General features: G+C 41.2%; 2 protein-coding genes across 6 annotated transcripts in view; one reads left to right on the top strand and one right to left on the bottom strand.

Moving 5' to 3' along the window:
- The window catches only part of LOC102095271 (damage-control phosphatase ARMT1), a 51,455-nt gene extending 50,779 nt beyond the window's left edge, over window positions 1–676 (bottom strand). Inside the window, exon 1 of one of the 4 annotated variants that reach the window (XM_065057417.1) lies at window positions 539–667. In XM_065057417.1, the coding sequence (XP_064913489.1) occupies window positions 539–588 (50 nt within the window). In that variant the 5' untranslated portion in view covers window positions 589–667. Of the gene's footprint in view, window positions 1–538 lie in introns of all 4 variants that reach the window. The other 3 variants (XM_065057416.1, XM_065057414.1, XM_065057413.1) reach the window with 3 other exon arrangements.
- Window positions 657–22,790, top strand: RMND1 (required for meiotic nuclear division 1 homolog). 2 transcript variants are annotated; one of them, XM_065057422.1, is made up of 12 exons: window positions 657–796; window positions 3,681–4,207; window positions 8,764–8,872; window positions 11,780–11,855; window positions 12,206–12,245; window positions 15,713–15,813; window positions 17,034–17,140; window positions 19,201–19,265; window positions 20,125–20,201; window positions 21,338–21,458; window positions 22,234–22,350; window positions 22,598–22,790. In XM_065057422.1, the coding sequence occupies exons 2-12, from the start codon at window positions 3,695–3,697 to the stop codon at window positions 22,628–22,630; spliced, it is 1,359 nt and encodes a 452-aa protein (XP_064913494.1). In that variant the 5' UTR covers window positions 657–796; window positions 3,681–3,694; the 3' UTR covers window positions 22,631–22,790. The 2 variants fall into 2 exon arrangements, with proteins under 2 accessions (XP_064913494.1, XP_064913495.1); XM_065057423.1 differs by lacking the exon at window positions 657–796 and adding an exon at window positions 1,719–3,016.
- The last annotated feature ends 2,521 nt before the right edge of the window (window positions 22,791–25,311 follow it).

A 25,311-nucleotide genomic window follows, 5' to 3' on the forward strand; every position in this document is an offset into this window, starting at 1 on the left:
CCCTACAGAGAGCTTGAAGAATTATTTTTATTTAAGGATTTATATCCCGTAAGTCGGAGCCCTACTCTCGGGGTCCCAGAGCTGAAGTTCCAAAGAAATCCAGGGAGGACGGAGACGCAACTTTTACCCTCCCGAAACCTGTGTCTGTCAGTAACTGGCAGGGACAACAGCAGCGGCTGTAAGCGGGGGTGAGGCGAGGAAGCTGCAGGCGGGGGAAACAGAGCGGCGGGGCCCTGCGGCGGGGAGCCGGCAGCACGCAGCCCACAGCGCCGCCTCCCGGCGACACGGCCTCCGGCAGAGCGGGCCCCTCTACAGCGCGACGCTGGCGCTGCCGCCGCCCGCACGAGTAGGCCGAGCGCCGGCTACCGGCCCCAGCCCCGCCCCCGCCCGGCGCCCATCACTAGGCCGGAGGTCCCGGCTGAGAGGCCCAGCACCCGAAAGGAGGCGCTCCCCGCCCGAGAGCCAGCAGCCGGCCCCTCAGCTCCCTCCTGCCCCCCCAACCCACAGCCAGCTCCGGGCGCATTAGGCCGTGACGGACCCCTTAAACCTGCCCGAGAGGGAGACCGGTAGCGCCGTTACCGCCGCCATCTTACTCCGCCCCCGCGAGCCGGCAGACCACCCCCCGGAAGTGGGGCGAGTCAGCCGGACGTTATTGGTGACTCAGCCGCGCCCGCCGCGCGGCACGGCGACGGACGGGCGGGCGGGGCCTGGCGGCCCGCGCGCCTTGGCGGAGCTCGGCGGGCGGTGGGCGGGGCCGCGGCTCGCGCGGCGGAGAGCGGCTCGCCCCCTCCCCCAGGTCAGTGCTGGCGCGCGGCGGGAACCGCCTCGCCCCTCCCGCTGCGGCGGCGGGCGGGAGCCGCGGGGAGGGGGAGGGGAGGCGAGGCGAGGCGAAGGGAAGGGCGGCGGCGCGGCTGCTCTTGGCGGCTCCCGCGGTCGCTCGGGGCTGCGACAGGCGCTTGTGCTGGAGCAGGGGACTGTGTAGCCCCTGCTGGGACCCCCGCAGTGGCGGGGGTGGCGGCACGGACGCCTGCGGGCTGGGCCTGCCGCAGCGCCCGCGGGAGGCCGTGGGCGAACCGGGGCGGCCTCGTCTGCCCTTCCCGATTCTGCCGCAAGTGGGGGCGCCCCGCGTCCCCCGCGGGCACGGTCGCAGGCCAAACAAGGGGAGGCAGTTTGGGGGTGAGAAAGGGCCCGGCTCGCGGGAGGGCGGGAGTTAATTTCCTGCCGCTCCTTTCCTGCGCCCTCGGGCAGCCCGGCCGGTTCCCTGCCTTCCTCTCGTGCTGGGGTACCGGGGCGCCGCAGCCTGCCCGCCGCCCCGCCGGGCGCTTCTCGGCGGTGGCGCAGCTGTGGGTGCAGCCGAGCGTTGAGGAACGGGGGGCCGGGCCCCCGCGCTGTGTTCCCGCGCCCGCCAGGGGCGCCCGTTAGCCGCGCGCAGCCGCGGGGCTGGGCCCGAGCACCTCCGCTCCCGCCTCGAGCGGGGGCGCTGCTGCCCTCCTGCTTCCTGCGGAGGCGGGGCGCCGCCGCCTCCTGATTGGCTCCCTGGCGGCCTGCTTCCCGCCCGCCCCGGCAGGCAGCCAATGGGGGCGGGGCCGCTCCCCTCCCCCCGCGCGTACCGCAGGGGGCTCTCGCGGGGGCGGGTGTGCTGTCGCTGCAGTTTCCCTCGGGGACGGGAGAACAGGAGGCTCCGTCTCCGCCGGGCGGGGGCTGGGAAGGGGCGGGCAGCGCGGCTCGGGAGAGCAGCGTCCGGCTGGCGGGGCCCTGGGGGCAGTGTGGGAACAGCCGGCCGGCGGCGGCTGATGAGGCCCAGGCGTCTCGCGGCTGTGGGGTCCGCGGCACCTGGGCCGGCAGGGCTGGTCTGTCTGCCGACAAAGCGGGCCCGGTTTATTCCTGCGACTTGCTGGCTCTGCTGCAATAAGCCTGGAGTCCGTGTTGGAAGGGCAACGGACCTATATATGTGTGTCTTGTATTAAAGAGACGCTGGAAAATTAAGCACAAATTTGGTATTGCTGCTCGAACATGGCGGCTGCTACCTTGCGGTAGCTCTTCATCCTGCTTACTTCTTGGATTTCTCGACTCTCTACCTCCTGACTAGATGTCTCTGCTGCTGCAAAACTGATGTCAAGGCTCCTCCACGAAATATAGTCTATAAAATCACTACTTCCTTGCTGTAACCCTGTACAGTTGAAAAATCACCCCTGGGATCACTGCAGTGCAACACAAGGTTTTGTAGGCTAGGAAAGTGCAGATTTACCTGGCGTTTGTGAGTCTCTTCCCACTGGTTGCTTCACACTACCAGAAACATTTCCCTTTGTCCTCGATCTCGACCACCTTGGGTTGCAGTTGCTGAGTTTTTCAGGTTGCTTAGTTATCCAGAGGTAACAGGCCTTTAAAAGGGTAAATGTATCTTCTCCTGGCCAGAACCTTCTGGGTTGCTTTTTAAACCGAGACAAGTTTAAGATGAAAATAATAAGTAGTTTGTTCTGATAAGTAGGCAAGTAATGGCTTAGAAATTGGGCAAAAAACTACAAGTGAAGGACATATGAAGTTATGCCTAATAGCAGTTACTTATTCTGTGGTTGCCTAAAGATGGTTTATGGCTTTTTTGTTTGTTTGTCCGTAGAATTGTATGCCTCTTTCACCAGAATTAGTTTATTCCTCTTCCCCTAATTTGTGTCAGGGTAAGGTTTGGGTTTGGTTTTTGGTTTTTTGCTTTGTTTTTCTATTTGTGTGTGTATTGTGTTAACATCTAGGTATTCTTGACAGGATGGAGGGCTTTTTCCAGTTGGCACACAATGATTTGTTCTCACAAGAAAAAGCTTATTTTAACTATGATGTTAAAAGTATGGGTGGTACTGAAGATCCTTTTGAAAAATATTCTGAAATTGGATTTTTTTTCAAACTACACGACTTGGCTCTTCTCTGTTGTTAATAACTTGCTGCAGATGGATTCTGTGTCATGAGGGAAATGGGGGCAGGGACTTGACACTGCAGTTTTTCAACAAGTGACACACCCATTGAGGTATGCAGCCTACTGTCTGTGAATACTTTTAAAGTTTATTTAGTTAGCTCATATAACATAGCATAAATATAATAAGCTTGCTTTTATTCTGGAATAACAAAATAAGGACACTGTCACATTTCCATCAACACAAGTGGATCTGCAAGCAGACTAACAGAGCTGCATCCATGCTTGACTGTTTGCCAGACAGCGGGTTCATCTGCCGCTGGTCATTGTGTGTATTCCATAGGTGGCATTCCCATACAAGCGCATAGTAATCTATTTGTTGCTTGTGTTATGTATAAAATAGTGATTCACAGAGTCTGATATTCTCTTTAAGGTGTCTGCTTGCCCATGAGTAATTTTCATCAGTGGGGTTACTGAGAGTGCAGACAGCTACACAGAATGAACAGCAGAGGGAAAAGATGCCTGCTTACATATTGACATAACAACCAGGTCTACTTTTTCACCGTGTGTTGCAAACACGCAGCTCAATAATGTGTTTTGATCCTAAGTAGACTGTGTCAATAGCATTGAAAAAAAGCTGTTTAATCCCACCAATGTTTGTTTGCTTAGGAGTACTAACACACGCAAAAGGGAGTATGGGTCACCTTTTAGCTAAGGGGAAGGTAGTTTTATTTCTTTCCAAAGGGTTGACAAATGATTCTGTTTGTTTTAAATACAGTTCTGAGGGAAGCAATGAGACTGAAACTTCTGCGCCTTTGGACTAGATCTTTCCACACTTCAACAACAATATGCCGAAGCCAAAACTTTAGTAAATCTGGACATTCTCTATTAAAGCTGGATAACGAAGTTGACAGAACAGCTCACAGAACAGCAAACTCTTGGAATAACTCTTGGAATTTGTATGCTCTGAAAACCGGTTTGTCTTTTTTGACAAGTCAATACATGCAAGTCAAGAATTGGAAATTGCTCCAAGGAAATATATCAACTTTGGGAAAAAATGTGTATTATCAGAGTGGGGAGGTTTTTTTTCCATCCTGGAAACATTTTGGTGTGGTGATGATGGAAAACTACAGGCTCAATACAAAGCATATGAAAGAGCTTAGGAACATATCATCAAGGTTTTACTCGGTTGTATCAGCTGGTAAAATTATTCCAAAACATGGTAACCAGCCAGTTAAGAGGCCACCGAAAGCACCAAGGACCAAACAGCCATCCAGAGCTAACCAGCCACTGTCAGACATGAAGGTAAAGTATACCATTTACAGTCAGTAAACATTAAGGGGAACTTCATCAATTTAATTGAGATTCGGAGTTGGGTTTAGATTAACATTTTAATGAAATTAATGTGTTTATTTGGTGAGGAGGATTTCATTATTTATCCTAGTGTTGGAACTCTGAAAACAGAAACAAGCTTAACAGAAACTAGTGTGTCTGGTATTTTGAAGAAAAAATGGAGATGTACTAGCAATGTGTAAACAAAAGTGCAGGGAAGATAAATGATTATTGAAGCAGAAAGACAAAATCGGTTAAAAATCGTTTTAACCAGTGCTTTCAAATTGCATTTAGTACTGAGAAACAATGTCTAGCCTTCAAAATAATTTAACTTCTTCTAGGTAGCATTGCTTGTCCTATTCTACCCAGTTTTAAGGCCTCACTCGAACAAAAATTAAGATTAAAGTAAACAGTCCAAAGTTTATATCCAGATTAAATTTCAGATGGGAAACTGAGGTGCACACATAGTTTGTGTTACTTGAAGATTATTCCGTGTGCAGAAATAGCACCTTGATTTCCAGACTCCTAGGTCTACAGCGTAATGGCAGCAACAGACAGTTATGGATAAAATCGGATATGATTAAGTGAAACAGTGCAAACTTGTGGCTGTTTCTTTTTAAGATGGCTCTTCCAAGGCCCAGTAGTAGCCAAGGCAAACCTTAAGTATACTTGAATATAAGATCTCCAAGGAAAACCCTGGTGTTGGAAGTGTAACTGTTCTTCTCAGGCTACAATAATAACTGAGTTCCAGGGTATTGTTAATAAAACAGTATTGTGGATAAGACTGAAACAAGTGTTGTGTTCTCAGAAATAGCTTCCACATTGCAAAATATGTCTATTACGTGACCTACTGACTGTGAGCACGGAAACTGAGTTTTAGTGCTTGCCTTCTTGTCATCTAAGCTTCTGTTTAATGTTTTGTATGATGAGCAGGAGTATGCTTCAGTGTAACATAAAGACTCCATTATAGACAATTTAGTTCCCACTTGAATTTTCCTGTTGCTTTTAAAAAAGAAAGTGAAGAATATTAGTCCTGAAACACCATGTAATGCTTGAAGCTTGTTGCTCATGCTATGACCTTACATTCAGAGGTTGCTTCTTTTTGTTGTTGGGTGAATTGAAGTGACTTTTTTATTAGATTCTTGAGGCTTTTAAATGGCAGCATAGAATGCAAACAGTTTCTTTGACATTGTCTTATATATGTATGCAAGCAATATGCACTGCTATTTTTCCATTCTTCCATTGTGAAAAAATTGAGAAAATCCTGCCTGATATACTGAAACAATAATACTCTTTCTGAGGAAGTTTCCACATGGCAAAACCTATGCCAGAAATCACACAAACTCAGACCTAACAGAAACATTTGCTATTTTTTAATAAACCCTGTGTGGTTTTGTCAGATACACAACCTCATCTACAGGGGTATGGACCAGCCGTCGTGTTGACTGCAGGCTGACAGTACTTTGGAATAAGCATTTTTAAAAAATCTGTATATTTCCTTGTAGATCTGTAGTATGGGAAAATAACTTAAATACGTGACTGATTTCTGCAAGATGAGTAACAGAAGTAGTGCAAATGGAGAATACTTGAGGTTTTTCACAGTGTGCCATCGTTTTTCTCTAAATCCTGGTGTCATAAAAAAGCCGATCTTGCCCTTGCCTTGAGGTGGGGAGGGGGGCAGTAATCAAAAGCCCTCCAGTGACGCAGGCCCCATTGCTAGTGCAATTACCCAGGAGCAGGCTCCTGCATCTTCTTCCGAGTCTGCCCCTTTAGATGAGCTCTAGACCCACTCCTGAGAATCTCTGGTGTTTTCTCTCTGGAAGGGCCTGACAATGGACACCTTGCTTTTGCAGAACAGTCCAGAATGAGGTCCTTCCCACCCCTCCCCAGCACTGGTCTTCATGTGTTGTTACAGGCAGAGTGCTGAGCACCAGCAATGACAGATGGTGGTAAAACCACTTTTTCAGGATAGAAGGAGGAGTTACTTGAAAGCAGTTAACTGGTTTAGTCAGTCCATCAGTGAGTAGTACCGCTACTCAGTTTAATCTTGTAAGGTCTAATGGCATGAAAAGCCTCCAAACTGATTTTTAGTGCTATAGCCATGTAGTCTAGAAAAAGCTTGAAAATCAAGTGCAGATGGAGTATTTACTATCCTTAAGTTGAAGACTGATTCCTATGGTGAGGTGAGGATTTAAGTTCATCCTACAGGTTTTCTTTCTTAAAAAATTGTGTATGCTTAAAGTGGAAAGGATGGGCTAAGTAGAATTATGGTTGCATGAGCCTGTGCAGTTGCTGGGGGCATGATGATACAGAAAATGATGTGTTGAAGTATTTAGGATGGCTACTCCTACGGATAGCTGTTGTAGTGCTCTGAACAGAATGTCAGTGAAGACCCAGCTGTAGTTAGGAAGGAACATGGCAAGTAGCTGGAGTTTCTTTCTAGCACTAGTACAGATGTTGTATTCTGTTTTTCTGAAGTTTGCAGGTGAAAGTGACATAATAGAAAGCAGAAGATTAAGGTTGGTTGTTCAGTTAACATGTCTGTTTTGGGATTAGCTGAATCACTCATTCGAGTATAGACTTTTTGGCCATATCTTCACCAGCAATCACAGTTTAGACATCTAGAGTGCCTGTGGACTCATGTCTTTTAGGTGTCTTAATCTCAAATTACACCCAACTGAAATGTTCCCCATCAAACAAGATTTTAGTAAAAATTTAAGTGAAACACTACATTGTTAGAATAAACCAAACTAGTGCATATCTAAAATGCTATTTCAGGCACTTAGTTTTAGCAGAAAACTTCTGGTTCTAACAACATAAGGTCATTACATTGAAACTAAAATTACAACAGTAAGACAGAAAGCCTGTCCTGTAGTGCAACTGCCTTGAAACGAACAATAGCACAAGTAATAAACTATGGCAAACATGGAGAATTTCAGATTATATACTAGCTAGAAGGTAAGAGTTTGCTCCATTAACTTATGACAGAAGAGTTTCATGGCAGAGTGTGTACTTCTAATAACCAGAGCTTTCTGGAAGAATCTGAAATATATAATCCTCATTGGCAGTTTAGAGATTGAGGATGGATTTATACAGATGAAACTGTGATAATGCAACTTTTCAAAGGTACTGCAGCAAGGGAACTGAAAACAATTCTGTTCCACTGTCAGCCTCACAGCACAGTCATGGAAATATGTTTAAAAAATTGCTCACTGAATATTGTAATTACTTCTAAAGTTTGTATTAGTGATCACTGAATTACAGTGATGTGTAAGCAAAGCTTTGGAAGTTATAACAGAATGCTAACATTTAAAGAGAAAAGAAGGTTTAAATGTGTGGCAGTGATTCTGATGACAGGTGACAGACCTTCCAGGGACTAGAACACCTTTCTAAGCCTTTTTGTTTGGTAGTGTGCGAGTGCTGCAAGAATATAATTTGGATTCTAAGTCGAACTGTATTGTGGGTATAAATGCTTGCAGATGAGTACAGTTCTTTTGTTCATTTGTTGTTAGTTACATCCCCATTTGTATTAGTTACAAAAATCTGGGAAGGGACTGATCCACAATGAGACACATTGCTTTCTGGATATCTTCCACTGCATTGTACTGAAAAACATTTTAATGGGACCTACATGGTATCAGAAGAAAGAAATCCACTTAAAATGAGTAGTATAATTTGTAAATCAGTTTATTGTGACTTGTTTGATTTATCAAGAAAATCTTCACACAGATGACTTTCTGATTTCTTTGCCATGCATGAGTCAGTCTCATTGCAAGTCAGTATCATTTTTCCAGTCATTTGTTTCAATATGGCATTGTAGTTATTTATGATTGCGGAATACTGAGACAAACTCTGGCTGTTGTGTATTTTTTGACTGCAGTGTCAGTTGAGGCCGTGTTGTTAGTGCAAGATTCAGCTCCAGGGGTACACTGAAGATCTGCAGCACCTAAAACTGGCTCAGAAGATGCATGACTGTCTGTGCTCTGGCACTGCAGTGGCTCATACCCTGGTGTTTACCTGGACAGTGACCCTTGTGCTTGGAAGAACATGCTGTTTGCAGTTGGAGCTTCTGCTTGACAAGCAAGCTGGGATTGTTGAATTCCATTTACCTTTAAAATACAGGTCTTAAAGCTGATATTGGGGGTGTCTTGCTTTTGATTTCAGTGGTCAGCCGAGTATGTCGTAAACTGTAGGATGGGAGAGCAGTAGTAAGTGTAGCTCTACTGTTGAAGCCTTTGATTGGCATTCAGGGAGGAAGGGTTCACTTTGTGGCTCTATCACAGTTTTCTGGTGCAACTTGCTCATGTCACCTTGTTTGATCTCAGTCTGTGATTTGCTGTTCCACTTAACAGGGAGCAAGTAGCCTCACAAGTATCTGTACACTACGTGGACAGCATGGCAATGATTTCATAGCAAAGAGTGAGCAAATGGAAAATGTCACTCTTGTGATAAGTTTGAGGCAAACAGTTGTCTTATGAACATCTTGCTTCAGCCTTTCCCTAACTCCAATCTTTGTTCCTTTGGCACAGAATCTGATGCAGTGCACAGCCTTTGCAACAGCAGATGAATATCATCTTGGTAATCTGTGTCATGACCTGACTTCACATGGATATGTTGAAATAACAAGTTTGCCTAGAGGTAGATTTTTGAAACGTATTAAAAGCAATGTTATACCTTGGGAAATGAAATATGGGTGAGGTACATAATTTTTATAACTCATGTATTCTTATTCTGGTAATACTCTGGAATATATCATACTGCTTGTAAAAATATTGCTTGACTTAAAAATTCTATTTGCTTAAAAAAAACACAACTAAAACTTTCAGAATAGCAATATAACTAGCACTTGCTATTACACTAAGATAATTTTTCCCAAAATTACAATTACACTAAAAGTACTGAAAAATTAGGTGCATTCAGGAAAGATAAATTTGGAAATATTCTGATGCAAAGCATTTCTATAGACATTCACTAACTGAAAAAAATTCTGAAAGTTTTCTTTAATCTTCCAGTAATGTGATACTGTAGTGCTTCATCTGTCAAAACAACTTTGTAATTTGAAGTGTTCCATCTTTCCATACGCACACTTCTATTAATGTAAATCACCAAGGGTTGGAGAGGAAGGTATGCATGAGAGAATCTCGCTGACTACATAAAAGAAAATAAACATACACATAAATGCTTAGTTCTAGTAAAGAGAATGTAATTGATACTTCTTTTATTTGGCCAAATATGTCCCAGCAATTGTTGAATGCTTCACTTAGCTAGGCTTCAGGACAATGGTGGGTTCTGGTTTCCATACAAAGTATCTCTGAAGACTTGGGAAAGTATGGCTTGGAAATAACAGAAGTATACTACAAGGGAAAAACAAATGGAGCTTTTTATAGCTGAAGGAATCTTATGCCCTAGAACAGCTGTGATTTTCATATGTTGGCAGTAAAATGCCTTTTTTTTCTCCTTTGAATGAACAGATTATATAAAGCTAAGAGAATGACAGTTTTTATGAGCATTTCAGTAGAGGTTATCAAATATCTGGCTGCCTCTCAAACACTTAATCCAAGTGCAATAATAATCCAGTGTGTGTTTCTTAAACACAAGATTTACTAATGATTGTCTTGCTCAGAAATACAAACAGGGAAAGACAAAGTACTGTACAGTGTAGGCTTCATGTTCCTTTGTAGTTTCTTTGTATTAAAAACAACACTGGTTTCACAGCTTCAGGGTAGAAACTTTGTACAATCCCCAGCGTTACTGGGAATTATTCTAAGGCAAATAAATGTTGCTGGTGCTGGTATTTTATCCTGGGAGTGTGGGTTTTGCCACAGTTCTTTTAAGTCTTTCATGGTGTGTTTTTGATTCCTCACAATAGATACCCTGTTTATCAAAAGTTTGGAGGAAGTGATGATGAAAGGATGTTGGATTGTGCCAGCAGATGTGATGTTCTGAGGTGGTTGTCTTGTGTATGTATGTAGCACTAGTTGGTTACCAGCTCAAACATTTCATCTTGGAAAATCAAAAAATGTTTGTACATAGAACTCTAAATCTGCAATTATTGTGTGGATTTGTTGCTTTTCAGTGTTCTTTCTAGGCGTTAGTCTTGGTTTTGACTTCTTTAAAAACATTTTAGAGGCAGGTCCTGTAGCTTGACTTAAAATGGACCAAATTCTCTTCAGTTGTGTATGTTTTGGCTGGAATGGAAAATAAAGGTGATATTGAAAAGGCAAATGAGAAAATGGAAACAAATGTTTCTTCCACTGTGAAATGAAACCTCACACCCCAAAGTTGCTCTAGTGATTCATCAAATCCTGTGTTTCTGAACTGGAACAGCAAGTGAAAGAAAAGTCTTTTAAAGAGTTCATACAGACCAACTGCGTGGTATCAATTTGCGTATTAGCCAAAGTGCATCAGATACTTAGTCATCTCTCTGCTGCCTTAGTCTACCTGGCCTCTGTGGCTTGAGCAGTAAAGCAGAGAGTGGAATTCGTACACAGGCTGAACTTGATGCCTTGTTGCTTGACTTGTGATCTTTCTGGAAAGGGGTTGAACTTTTTAAGGCTTAGGTGTTGGGCCCTGCATATTCTTCTTTGCAGAGGAATTTGCTGGTCTAGCTTCCACTAGTTCTGCAACAAAGTGAGTCATGCTAGGAAGTAACCTTTTTTTGCCAAAACCACATCAGGACTTCTAAAACTTTACCTACATTAGCGAGTAGTACAGTAGAGCAGACCTACAGGGGAAAGAAAACAAAAACAACAAAAAATCCACCATGTTTTGAGAGCGTAGCATCCCCATTTTGTATGTTTTGGGGCATTCTCCTTATGCTAGATCAAGTCTGGTCCTTTGTAACAAGTACCCATTAGCAACTGGAGTACCACAGGTGCATTTTTGGAACTCCTCTTCCAGTTTAATGCAAAAAAAAAAGAAATCTGATTTGTATACTGACACAGTTCTGCCATGCACATCAGAAGTGTGGTAAATGAGGTTGGCTGGAAGGTTTGTTTCAAAACCACACTTTTGATCAGGAGAATGCAGAAGGACCCTCTCCTGTCTTGTGGGTTTGCTCTTTCAAGTTTCTGACTGTGAAAGCGAAGTCAGCAGAATTTGAGTGCAGATTAGTCCCTTACTATATAGAAAAGAGAAAAATCTTCTGGGCAAGCAGAGCTGAATGGTAACTTCTCTGCAACTGTGGCAAAAATCCTGTAGTTCCCTTGCGTTGCATGTCCATTTATGTAATCTGTTCCTAGTTATTTACTATGCCCTGCATCAGTTTTCCCATAAATCTTTTGTTCTGCAAAACCGTTACATTTAATTAACTAAAGATTCCAGTGAGGTTCAACATAGTGGCTGAGTCTGTCTGGAGTTTGACACTTTGGAGAAGCACTGTAGTTGATATTATAGTTGTTTCCTGGCAATCATTTCTCTCAAAAAATAAAATATGGGACTGACTGACATGTTAGCACATAACCGTTAAACCAGAATTGTATGCCTATAGCTATCATGTATAGAAGTTTGGATGATTCTTCAATTTTTTCTTTTATTTCAACCTAGATGCTGCAAATGTTTTGGTGATGGGCACTGAGAAATCTGCAAAAGAAGATGATCCTGGCATGATTTTTTTCTTCAGGTAAGTTATAAATCATGCCCAAAACTGTATTAATAGCAATGGTGTGAAAGACATAGGGCAGCTTGGTAGATGATTGCATCATATTACCTCATGAAACTCAAGGAATAACTGTCCAATCAGAATGATTAAAATGAAAAATCAGAATTATTTAAATGATTAAAGAATAACTTATCTTCTCATGTTTTTTCATTAAAGTGTGGTTAAAAAGCAACTATTATGTAGTTTTTGTGAAGATAGTATTAAATTGCTTGATTCACAACGACAGAAATTGCCACTGTACAATTCGAGTATTGCATCAAAATACATTTAAAACAGTATAATTACACCTCAGTTTTTCCTTGAATTCACAGGGAGGGGGCTGTTGTGTTTTGGAATGTGGAAGAGAAAAGTGTAAGTAAAGCAAAACCATTTGTTAAAACATCGTCAGTGGATGTTTTGTCAGTCCTGCAGAGCCCAGCATGCTCAGGTTTTGTTTGGGAGCTTGGATCTCCCCATGAAGGAGAAGGACTGATTCTTCTCCTCGTGAGTGCAGGTGCTTGCCTGCTGCTGCCCTCAAGTGTGTGGGCTGCTAATATATCACCTTTGAAACTTGACTTTCTGCACAAAACGACGAAATATATGTCTGACGTATGAAGTAGACAGCATTTTCTATATAGGACCAAAAATCTGAAACTTTAATCCACTGAGACTGACAAAAGAAAATTCTTGCAACTCTACATCCTGAAGAAGTAGATCAGAAAAATCAACATGTGAATGGTTGTTTGAAAGGCACTAATGTAACAGAAAATATATTAGAAGAAAAGGATGATTCCAAAGCCATTCAAGTCAAAAGTATCCCAAACTTACGTTTGGATAACTTTGAAAGAGACAACATTTGTGAGCAACTTTTTGTTTATACCAGTTAGTGATTTTCCTGAAGGAAGATTTTATTGGTTGGTATAATGATTAAAATATGTTGATATTCAAGTGACATATTCTATGTGATAACTGGGTGCCCTTTGCTGACCAAGAGGGATGTGCCACAGGCATATCTGTTTTTATGAATATATGAATATAGTTTATTTTTTTCAGTATATTCATTTTTTTTACTGTGGTTTAATAAAACTGGATTCTAGATACAAAAAATATCAATCTTATCTGTAGGCAGAGTATGTGAAATTAAATGGTGTATTAAATAGGTGATACTGAGATGCACAGAAGTTCACAGGAGGATTTTCAATAAGTAAACAAAAATACAGAGCAGTTGTTTCCAGACACGAACGATTTCTGGGTTCAAGTTCACTTTTTCTGTTTCAGACCTGAAATGTTCCTCATGCCCTGTGTGTTTTGGGGGATTTCAGTATTATCAGCTGGCTTACAAAAAGATACTAGTTCTCCCTTCAAGCCTTACCTGTAGCACACTTATAATGCTGTGGCTGTAACTATGCTACTGATTCACAGGTATTACTGAAGACTGGCTGACTAACTCCTCTTGATTTTTAGAGTTGGGCACTTCTACCCACTGGAGTGCTCTGAAAAATCTTGTTTTGTTGTACATGTTAAAGTACCTTTGAAAAATTGATACCATGTTCTTCTTGTCAGTACTAGTGTTTAGTTGATCCCTTGCTGGCTTTATTTAGAAGAGGAAAACTGCCTTTTTCTGATTATTGAAGTCATAATCAAAGCTTTAACTTCCAAATAAGTTGCTCAAATAGAGGAGGTATTTTTATGTACACATTTTAATGAACTGAAACAAAACAAGACAAAACAAACAAACAAACCAACCAAAACTGGCATGTAGAACAAAAAATGAAAGTAATTAAGTAAAACAGAATGTAGGGAATCATTGTGAATGGACAAAATTGCTTTTAAAAAGTACTCCAGAATGACTATTAGGAGGAGTAAAAACTATTTTAAACTAATGGACATTTATCAGAAGTAGTAATAACTACAGACTGTTAATTAATAGGAGTTTAAACTGTAAAATACCATTTCAACTACTTGAGTGGGGAGGTTATGAAATGGCTCCCCACCAAAAATAGCAGGGGCAAAAAGCAAAACTAACTTTGAGGTGGCGTCTCATCTGGGTTTTTTTTCGAAAAGGAAACTGTGTGACGTGATTGCCTGTAATAGCAAGAGTGTGCGTTTAGTGAATCCAGAATGGCTCTTCTTACTAAATGTACTGTGCCACAGGTGGTCCCTTCTATAAAATTAGGCAGGGCCTAGAGGAGACTCGCATCAGTCAGTGGAAGCCTTTGTGTTAGTCTGAATAGATAAAAGAAAGCTGCCACTGAAATACCATTTCTCATTAGCCAGAGCAATGGAAGAACTTTGCAAGTATGCATGTTACAAGACATACGAATTTCACAGAATCGGTTACGGTCTGTAAAGCTTTGTTAAATCTTGCTCTGTACTGGCCCTGGGAAGCCTGAGGTGGTTCTAGTTCTGGAAAGGACTGTTAGTCTATTAACAGTATAACTGTTACTGTGTTAGTAGTGACTTCACAGAGCCAGGTAGAGCACTGGGATCCAAGTGAACACACTCTTGAAGTCTGGTGTGCTACGTTACCAATTGGCCATTGACTCTGACATTGTTTCAGTGGGGTTTGCATTGCAGAACTGTCCCTGGACACAGCGGAGCTGGTTGGCTGAGCTGACCAGCCTAACAGCGGACACTTCCTTGCTTAAAATATTAGAATAATTGTTCATACCCTTTTTTACCACAATTCTTGGAACATATGGCAGGTACTAGTTATGCTAATATTAAATTCAGTATTATGAAACAAGCAGTTGCAGCTGTGCGGTTGGGTTTATTTTAGTGAAGAACGTTGCCATGTCTTACATAGAAAGTATTGCCAAAATTCTTGAAAGCAATGAAGAAAGCTGCAAAGAAAATCCCTCCTGCAGGTGATCCAGCAGACTATTTTAGAGTATTTAACATGGAGAATAAGCTTCATTAACAATTTACTAGCAGTTTTGCATTTAAAGGTTAACTATTACCTATTATTTTGAAGAGAGTGTGTTAAGTATGGCTTAGTAGAAGATTCACCTCTTTAAAGAATGTGGGCATCAAAAGTATATGGTGGGGTTTTTTTATTGGCTGTTGTGAAGCTAAATGCCTTTTAAAAACCTGTGAGTGCTTTTTTCTGGTTTAGAATTTGTTCTAATTGCAGAATAATTTTTATGAGGGGAGCCTTGTAGCACATGGAAAGGAACAAGGGCGAGGGATCCTAAGTCAGATGTCAGAGGAGAAAGTTTTGCAAGATAAAAGGGCTCGCTCTTCGTGCATCAGGTTTTAGTGTGCTTGAGAATAAAATGACAATGAGATTACTTCTGTAAGTAAAGTGGCAGATTTACGGAGTGGAATGTGGGCAGCTGAATTCATTGTTACAGGTTTCTGTAGGGGTAAAGATTTGTGTGATATGACCCAACTTCTGGTAGCTGAAACAAAACTATTGATTTTTGCAGCAAACTAGTAATTGTGGCAGAAATAGGCACCTGGTGTACTTATGCTGAAGATGCATTCCCATACATCAATCTTGTACAGCTCGTTGTAATACTGCATATGTCCACGTTGTCTTTACTCCTGTTGTCGTTAATCCTAACCCTGTTTTCTATATGAAGACATTAAATGATATTTTACTCTTTACAGATTTTTTGCAGTTGTTCATAGCCACAAATTCTTCCACACAGCTACAGATAGCTTCAGAAGTAAGCTGGGCTAATTATCACTTCATTACTTAGCACACCTATCTGTTGTTATTTAAATAACTTCAGCATGAAAGTGGCATTCATCAACCTATTGTATGCTAGATCTTTGCAGAGTGATAGTATGCTGCATGGTAACCGCTCCTGTGTGTGCAATTGTCTTTTTCTTAGATGAAGAATATCATGCAAGTACTAGAACAGCATGAAATTCAGCCATATGAAGTTGCACTAGTCCATTGGGAGAATGAAGAGATGAACTATAGAATAGGAGAGTAAGTATTTGCAGGCATTTGTCGTGTAAAAGGTAATAGGCATCTAAAATAAATTCAAGCAAAAGCAGCTAGTAAAAATATACTTCTTCTTACCCATTTTCAAATGAATAAAATAAGGAAAGGAGAAAACAGTAAATCTAAATTGACAAATTTTGCTGAACTTGCAAGTAATGGCCTTTGTGACTTGATTATGCATTAGATTTTGTAAATTGTGAAGCTCCATGCCCACACAACTGGACATGTTCTTCAGCAATCCCAAACAGAAACTGTGTAACACATGGAAAAAAATAAATATGCACTATTGATAGGATTTTTTGCATAAGCTTTCCTTAGTGCTCTCTGGGCTTATATATAAATATGTAATTCTGCACTTACTTTACTTCCTAGGAAAGCTGTAACTTGAATATTGTGGAATGATAAACTCAGCAAGTTGCCTTGCCTTGTTAAATATTTTTTTTTTTCATCATGGGGAGCAAATGATCTCTACAGAAATATTGCTCAATGTAAATTATTATAAAAATTATCTGTAATTTTCCAACAGCACCAAAACCAACTCCTAGACAGGACACTATAACACTAGGAGCTGAGCTAAAGAGGTTGAGCTTCTTTAAGGTAACCTGATACGAGGACAGGTTTTTGTTTTTTTCTGGCCATTTGAAAACTGCACTTACTATCCTGTTGTGTAATTTGTGATCCCTGACATATTCCATTGTGTCTATGCAAGTTTCATAGTGCAATTGACATGATAAATTGCAGGACTCTCATGCCTCCTTTTCTTTGGAGCTGGCCCCCTATGTGATAGAGGTTTCAGGGAAAGTGATGTCAGAGCAGGGAGGGAGTGATGTTGATAAAAATGACAGAAGGAAAACAGAAGCAGAAATATGGGAGATAGAGATGAGAGGCCAGCATCTTCTTTACTCTGAATTAGCTTTGTGTATATAGTAATGCTGTAGCTACCATCAGAGCTTGCTGCAGTTTAATTTAAACCTAGAAAATTTGGTCATAATGTTAGTCTTAGACTGAGGAACTAATTTTCAGTGATTTGTTTTGATTATTGTTAGGTTGAACATGAGTAAAATGCAAGGATGAGAATGATATTCATATAGATACAGCATGCTTTATAGAAATAAAAAACCCAACCTTTCTTGCATTTGTGGTTCTTTTAATGTGCCTTTGCTGGTGGCTTAATCAATGAAGATGCTTCAATCCTATTTTAACAGAGGTCAGTCAAAGCTTCATAAAGGAGAAATCTTGTTGAATTCTGAGCTGGATATTGATGAAGTTGTTCTGCAGAAATTTGCCTTTTCAAATGCTCTTTGTCTTTCTGGTAAGTTAATATTGTTTGTAATATAAGCTTATGCTGCAAATTTTGTCAAATGTCATTAGAAGTGGGACTTGTACAGTGACAGGTTGGAGAAGACTCTGTCTGATTTAGGCAAACTGTGTAAAGATTGATTGTGCTTCAGCGAGAGGATTTTTTTTCAAAGCTTTTACCTTGTTTTCTGTAAATTGGAACTACCTCATTCAATGTAAATAGTCTTAAAGATGAACAAAGCACATCAAGAAACATACTTTGCAAAAGATACACATTCTGCTGAGCATCCCGTTGCCCACCCTTGAGAACTATTCTAGGATAGCACCAAGTGTAGAATCCAGTGTTAAAAACCTATCGGTGGTCTTAGGTAATTAATCCTGACATCATCATTTCCTCTAACAGACAAAGCTAGATGCCAGCTACAGCAGTGATCCCCAGCTGGGGAGGTGGACCAGGTACCAAACGTGTGAACCAGAGTCACAGATCATGTTTTCCAGGCTTATTGGGCATGGCTGTGGGCCACAGGCTGTACTTCTGCCAGGAGGCAGTGGCAGGCACTGGGAAGAAGTCAGGCTCAGCCCTGGTGCTGCTGCATGAGGAAACACACATCTCTGCAGCTTCAGACCTCAGATGAGGTAGGAAGCAGGAGTAGATGCGAGCAGCAGTGAGGCTGTCCTCGAAAAGACCTTTCCAAAGAAATCTGGTCTGTCTACTCCCACTGCTCTTAGGGTAAATTACAGGATTCCTGTAGTATTTTGGGAAGCACGCCTTTAAACAGAATGGACATCAGGAAAGAGAACATGTTTTTGAAGTGATATACCACTTGGTCGTGGAGTACAGCAAAACTAAAGGGTTCTTGAGCGTCGAAAGAAGAGCAATTGAGAAAAAAAGCCTTTAGTTCTCTGTAGTTTTCCTATTCCCAAAGCCATGGAAGCAGGGAAGAGTGGTGCCATATATAATGGAGGAATAGATTTATTCCCAGGAGACAGTTGGTGCCAGTTCATGTTAGTGTGAGACGTGCACATCATAAAGGGAAACAGTTCAATAATGTTCAATAAAAATAAAGGATGCAAGTCTAGTCCAAGTCAAATTTATGACACAGCAGAAACCAACCTCTGTCAAATAATCAGTGATAGCTGAAATGCCTGTTGGCTTTTTTCAGGGGCTAAATTAAATGTCATTTAAGTTACTAACTTAGATAGGGCCTCTGTATTCAAAAATAGGAGTGTGAAAAATGCTCAGCATTGGATTTACTATCAGTGTCCTGACTAGATTATACAATTGATTACTACCATTAAAAAGTTGATTTTGACAATTAAATCTTCCCTGATTATTTTTTCTGAGTGACTAGGGTTAATTTTTGATCACTTACTACTTTATTCTTGTCTGGGAATCTGCAAACTAAAGAACAAAGGCCTGAGATGTATCATCTTCCTGTAGAAACACCTTTCTAGGCTCAAGCTGAGGAAGAGTAGAATTTGTGTTCCCATTGCTTGTGCTGAACAGCTTCCATAGGAGAGAAGTTTCATCTCCAGTGAACAATATATTCACCTAAAAACAAAACTGGAGGTTGCTTAAGTTTGAAGTAAGATTCAACAAGTACAGGTGGTGTGTCTATACATGCTAACTCTTTGTGGTTTGAGTATGCTGCATCAAATACTGGACAGAAGGAGAATGGGAGTTCTGCAGGACACTAGAAATGCACTGGAGGCTCCTGAGTGGCACGACATGAAGTCAGCATGACTCCAGTGTCCTTGGAATGTAGTTTGCAAAGGTTTTGTGCATATGGTAGACCACTTAAACATCAACTTTTGAGCTGAAGTAAAAACACTCCAGGATCTGAACTGATCATTTGGAGAAGAGCTGCACTCAAGGTGGTTCTGTGTGCAGGGCTGTGTCAGTGCCCAGGCCAGATTTGTCCATAGATGTATGAACATTGATTGTATGACGCTGACAGTAACTTGCTACAAATGTTTGTATGTGTTAATGTGTCTTGAAGCAGCATGTTGGCAGATTTAAAACTACTGTATATACATCTCACAGTGTTCTGCTTTGTCACCTCTGTGTTGCAGTAAAGCTGGCTATTTGGGAATCACTACTGGATAACTTTGTGGAATCTATCCAGTCAATTCCTGAGGTAAGGTCTTGTTTCTGCCTCTCCTCTGCTTTTCTCCCATGCTTTGTAAAATACTAGCCTACACACAGTTGAGGATATGGAAAAAGCACTTGGATGCTTAACACATTTGATGGTATCAACATAGAGAAGCTCAGAACACCTGCAAAATGGTAGGACAAGAAATCATCAGTCTTGAAAAAGTGGGGTTCTGTATTGGAATATTGTTTCCTGTGTTGTGCCACTGTCACCTGCCACAGTTGAACATGTATGCCTAACAGGACAAACAGCATTTAAAGACCTGGCCAAACTGTCAGCTTGGGCTGAGAGTAATGTGTTTGAACTGGAATATAACAAGGTTTGAGTGAATTAATTAAACCACAGTTTTTCATGAGACAATCAAAGTACAAAGTCCATATGATGTCACATATAAAAATGAGATTTGTAGGCTTCAAAAGATGAATAATTTTTATTTTTTTAATGAAGGAAATAAATGATAATACATTGTTTGTTGTAAGGAAAAATTCAATAAAAAGGCTAAGTAGTGGCAAGGTAAAACAACACTGTCATGACTTAAAAGTAACAATAGTAGGAAGCAAAAACATATTACCTCTTGTTCAGGAAGTCATTCATAGGAAACGCTCCAGGATTTTGTATAGGTTCTGGTGAGGCACTCAGTGATTTTATTGAAAAACCTGGATGAACAGTTGCATGGTGATACTCTTACAAAGCTAGATAAGCAAGGCACTCAGCAAACAGAACTCAAATGTTAATAAGTATGATATGCATTCAGATTTTATACATACTTCAGGCTGTAGAACTCCAAATTTAACTTCTAGTCCATGTTACTTGATCAAGCAGTGAACAGCTTGTTACTTTGCAGATACTGAAGTCACGAAGGAAGGTGAAACTGTCTCATGCAGATGTAATGCAGAAAATTGGAGAACTCTTTGCATTAAGGTAACTTTTTTTTGGTTACACCCAAGACATTGTATTACACAGAACTTAGTTTTTAAGTTACGCGTGACACAAAGACCGGAATACACACTAAACACAGCAGGGTGGGGCGGGGGACAAGTCCTTCAGCCTTCTTTTGGCTGGAGACTGCATGTTAGTCAGAGGACCCACTGGCTCTCACCACTGGCATCTCAACTACAGACAGGCATTAAGCAGCATATTGTAAATGGCCAGATTGCACACCCTTTTGCCTGCCTGGGTCCAGCAATGTATGTCTCATAACCAGTAATTACAGTAGATACTAGAGTATGCAAAGGATACCAAGAGGAAGGACAGGGGGAGGTAGAACTGTTAACTGTGGCCTAGAGTTAGTAAAACTTTTCTGTGAGTTCTGTTCTTCCCTTGACTTAATCAGAAACCACTGCTGCCTTGTAAGAATTTAATAGTTGGTTGGTTTTTCCCCTCTCAACTGAAATTTGTTGATTTGGAATAAAGAGCATTATACAGTCTTTTACCTAAAATAAAAACAAAACTCAAAATCAGTGAAGAAAAGTAAATAAAGCAATTCCTACTTTAAACATTAGATTTTATATTCCTACTGAAATTACTATTCAGTATGAACAATGATGTTTAAATGTCCAAAGATTTATGTCAGCAGTGAGTTGTAGGTGGGAGACTTTAGCTCTTAGCCTTCATAATGTTGAGACAACAGTCTCCTTCTGAAAGGTTGTGCTCTGCTTACATAGCCAGCAGGCAGCACCAGTCAGGAGTTTTGAGATACAAACAAGCTGTGAACGGCCTCCGCAGTAACTTTAATTCAGGTACTACTTCAGCAAGCTACTAGCATAGTCAGGGACTTCTCTGCAGGTATCAAGAGTGACAACTTGAAGAGGCAATGTTGCCATAAGGCAAAAGTCATTTACGCTCAAACCTGTTACACAGTATTGTCCAAAACATTGCAGATGTGACCAATTTTAAACAATCGCTACAGTTGTATTTTTATTATGAAAGGATATTATTTTCATATTCTACTTAAAATTACAGGGAAATTTTCCTGTTTCTTTTAGCTACTATGTAAATATTTGCTCCTTTGTTCACCAAAAGGAAGTTTGAACTATTGTAGTACATATTTTTTTTAGACACCGTATAAATCTGAGTTCAGACTTGCTAATAACACCTGACTTCTACTGGGATAGAGAGAAACTAGAAGAGCTTTATGACAAGACTTGCCAGTTTCTCAACATTAATCGACGAGTTAAGGTAGGTATATTACTGTTATGAGAATTTTCCACACTCCGGTCAGCTGTCTTTGGCTCAGCAGGGTTACAGACTGCTGCATGAATGTCTGTTTTAATTGCAGAAACTTGATAAAGAATAACAGGATCCTAGACACTATCCCCTTTCCATGTGTTTGTAACCCGCTGACATCTTTTACCCAGCCTAGGTTAACAGCACTGCCTCACGTGAATGGATTGGGTGTTTCGTGAGCCACTGAATTAGGCTCTAAATAGTTATAAGAAGATATTTAATTCTTGTTCTAAAATGAGTGCAAGAAAATGAGCTAAAAAAACGAGATGTGAAATAGCGTTCTTACTGACATGATCATTCAGGTCAGTTCATTGAAGGGTGGCATAATTCTTACTGCTGAACCAGAATAAGCAGCACAAAAACCACCTCTTGTGGTACAGCAACCCTAAATATTTAGTTAATTTCAAGGCATTACTGTAAGCTGCATCTTCTTTTGCTTGTGCCTTTTTTCGTGAGTAGTATCACTCAGGAGCAGTTTAATACCTGCAGATGCATATCTAAATTTCTATTATTTTTGTGAACCTATTGAAATAACAGACTCATAGTGAAACTTGTGTTGCTTGTGCATGTTGCCTTACAGGACTTTCTGTTCTGTTCTTCCACAGAAGAGCATTAACGCTTTTCTGGTTCTGCCCAGTGATCCCTTCTGTGGATTCTGTTCCTTTATCTAGTGATCTCATTCCATTTATGGAACCCAGATCTTCCATATATTTGGAATCTGTTGCAGGTAATGAATGAAAAGCTTCAGCACTGCATGGAGCTGACAGACCTAATGCGGAATCACCTGAATGAAAAGCATGCCCTGCGTCTCGAGTGGATGATAGTAATACTCATTACCATAGAGGTTGGTGGTGGGGTTTTTTCCACTATTGCACTCAAAATGTAATAACAAGTGCAATGTATATACTTCATAATTTGAGAATCTGGATTATTTTATTAATGTACTGTACAAGGGAATTAGTCTTCAGTTCTTTGCAAGTAACTTTTGAATTGCAGCTGTCATTATTTTTCAGATTATCTCGTTTACAGTGTAAGTTGTTTTGAGGATTATTAAATCATTAACTCATATCAATGTGTTCGCTGTTCCACAGGTTCTGTTTGAACTTGCAAGGGTAATTTTCTGATGATGGAATAAACTCAGGAAGAAGAAAACTGACAAAACCATAAAGACCACATGGCCCAGAAAATTCCTGTCTATTTATATGCTTCTGGAAAATAGTGGAATTATGTCTCGATAAATATGTACATCTTCTACACAAATTAAAAAAATAATAAAAAAAAAAAGAGAGTCTGTGCTGTCTGTTCCCTAACACTCTGAACGTTATTCCCAACTGCTGTACTAGCGATGTTAAAGAAGTCAATTTCTGTATGTGGTAGTGTAAAGCTGAGAAACTGATGATGCATTTGTAGGGGACATTTTTCTAGTGCCAGGCCTGGATGTTTGCAGGACTGGTGCATGGAGAGACTTGGCTTTGTCTCCTTAAAGAGTGAGGACAGCAGGATGGATCCCTTCTGTGCTGACTGCATTGATTTGGTGAAGGACACGACTGCCTTGTCCCCTGGACAGCTATAAAGATGCTGAGTACTTAGCTACTTGGTGTGTTTCTGACCGATGAGGTTTTCCCTCATTTTTCCCAGCTCCTTGGATGACACTGTCCCAAGCTTGGAAAGAGCACTACTATTCTCCTTATGTTACACTTGGTATGATTTTAATATACCTGGCAGTTATATTTAATGTTATGTTCTACCCCATCACACAAGGTATTCACATACTTTATTTATATGAAAGGGGAACTAGCTGAACTTTAGCTGTAGAAATTGCAAGGAGGGAATTAGCATAGGGTAAGATGTCTTAATTATCCTCTAAGCTAAAAGGTTTTTTTTTGTTTCGTTTTTTGGGTTTCTTTTTTATCCATTCCTAGGCTACAGGTCTGTAGATTGCTTTCTCTAGACACCACTTACTCTTAGGAAAGGATGAGGGAATTCTTTTCCCCAGCAACTTCTATTTCTAAGCATGTTTTCAGGAACTAATACACAATACAACTGCTATTTTTCACCGTTTTCAGAATCAGGTTACTCTAGTGTATTGCCTCAGGAACATAACCTAAGACTTTCATTAAAAGCTCCTGAAGCAGCACCAGCAAGCCACAATGACTAAATTTAGGCTAGAAGTGCAATTATGTTTGCAGTAACTTACTGTTTTCTCTTACCTGGTAACAGTATTTCTGAGTGTGGTATTGGACTGCTGTTGAATATATCAAACACATTCATGGGGAAGACAATAGAGTCGGGCAGACCTAGGAAAAACGTCCAACTACAAACCCATCCTTTTGCCATAAATTATGTTACTAGTGCCACAAGAACCTCTTAAGAAGCAGCCTCCCCTGAAGAATAAGCCTTCTCCTCAGAACAGGTCATACCTGGAGGTCTTGGTTGTGGAAGAGCTTAACTACCACTGCTCTAAACTGCTGAGAAGGTCTGAACCTTCAGCCCAGGCTCATGGAAGTGCATCTGTCAGCAGAACAGCTTGGTGACTAAGTCTGATAGTACCTTGTGGAACAGCTCCTCAGCTCCCACCTCCTGACTTATACACAGTCATTATGTAATACAAATAGCACATTAGATCCTTTATGCAGTAGAAAAATTTACCAAGCACCACTTAATTCCAGCAACAGAGAGTTAGGTTACATTTTAATTGCAATTTTTTCTAGCAAACACTTTTCACCCCTTAGACATATAGGCTTTTCCTCCCCCATATGAGCATAATACTTACACTCAAGAACATAAGCGCCCATTTATCTCACATTTAATGTTTCAGTATTCTAGCTAAATTGCCAAAATGTAAATTTGCAGGCCAACTTCATTTATCAGGAAAAGTGGTTTAAAAAGTCACTTTAGGACTCCTATATGTTCTTTAAAAGCATGAAATGCCTAGGCTTGATTATCTCAAGCGTTCTGTCTTGCAACTGTATTTAAGAGTTACCAAGTCAAACACTCAAAATGAGATCATGGTTACTTTTGAAACCTTAAATCAGTTTATATCGGCACATAAAATCATAGCTGTAAAAATCACACTCTGTTCCTGCCAAGCTCGCAGCCCCATTTACTGTGCTGAGGGGCTATTTGCAGTTCTGCAGCTTCAGAGAGGCCTCAACTGTACCTTAAAACTTTGTATCCATCTTTTTCACACTGTACCCAGTGCCAGCTGCATCAAAGTATGAGAGGTTTGGGTTTTTTTTCTAACAATTAATTCTGCAATCTCTTACAAAATGGGACTATTCTTCCTATATTACACATGGAGAGGGAACCAAGACCAAGCTGAGAAGTTGAGTGTGTCAAGAACCTACTGTGAGCTTTCACAGTGCAATTCACAGACACAGAGCCCTCCTGTGACCCGGCAGCACTCAGGAATCTCTCTCCACCTGCAATCCTTGTTTCTCCTTGAGCCTGGAGATCTTGGGGGGACCCTGAGCAAGTGTATGTGTGGCCTGACCAGGAGGAAGTTCTATGGCAGTGGCAAAATGAGACTGCAGTGCCAGAAGGAGACAAAAGTGCCTGAGCCGTGAGAACACACCTGTCTTTGTCTGCCTTATCCACCACACGCCTTCATAGCATAACTGAAAAGAACCATCTTCACTACAGTTTGTGTCTTCATCTAACCAGCAAGGGTCACCCGGGTTTGGGGGGGGAAGTAAAGGTGCAACAGCAATAAATACAGAATATACAAGGAAAACCAGACAGGCATCCTGGTGTATCTGGAACGCTAACATTTTAACCTTTTCAACAAAATTAAGACTGAATGGCA

The sequence above is a fragment of the Columba livia genome, chromosome 3, assembly GCF_036013475.1.
Source record: "Columba livia isolate bColLiv1 breed racing homer chromosome 3, bColLiv1.pat.W.v2, whole genome shotgun sequence".
NCBI classification, from domain to species: Eukaryota; Metazoa; Chordata; class Aves; order Columbiformes; family Columbidae; genus Columba; species Columba livia.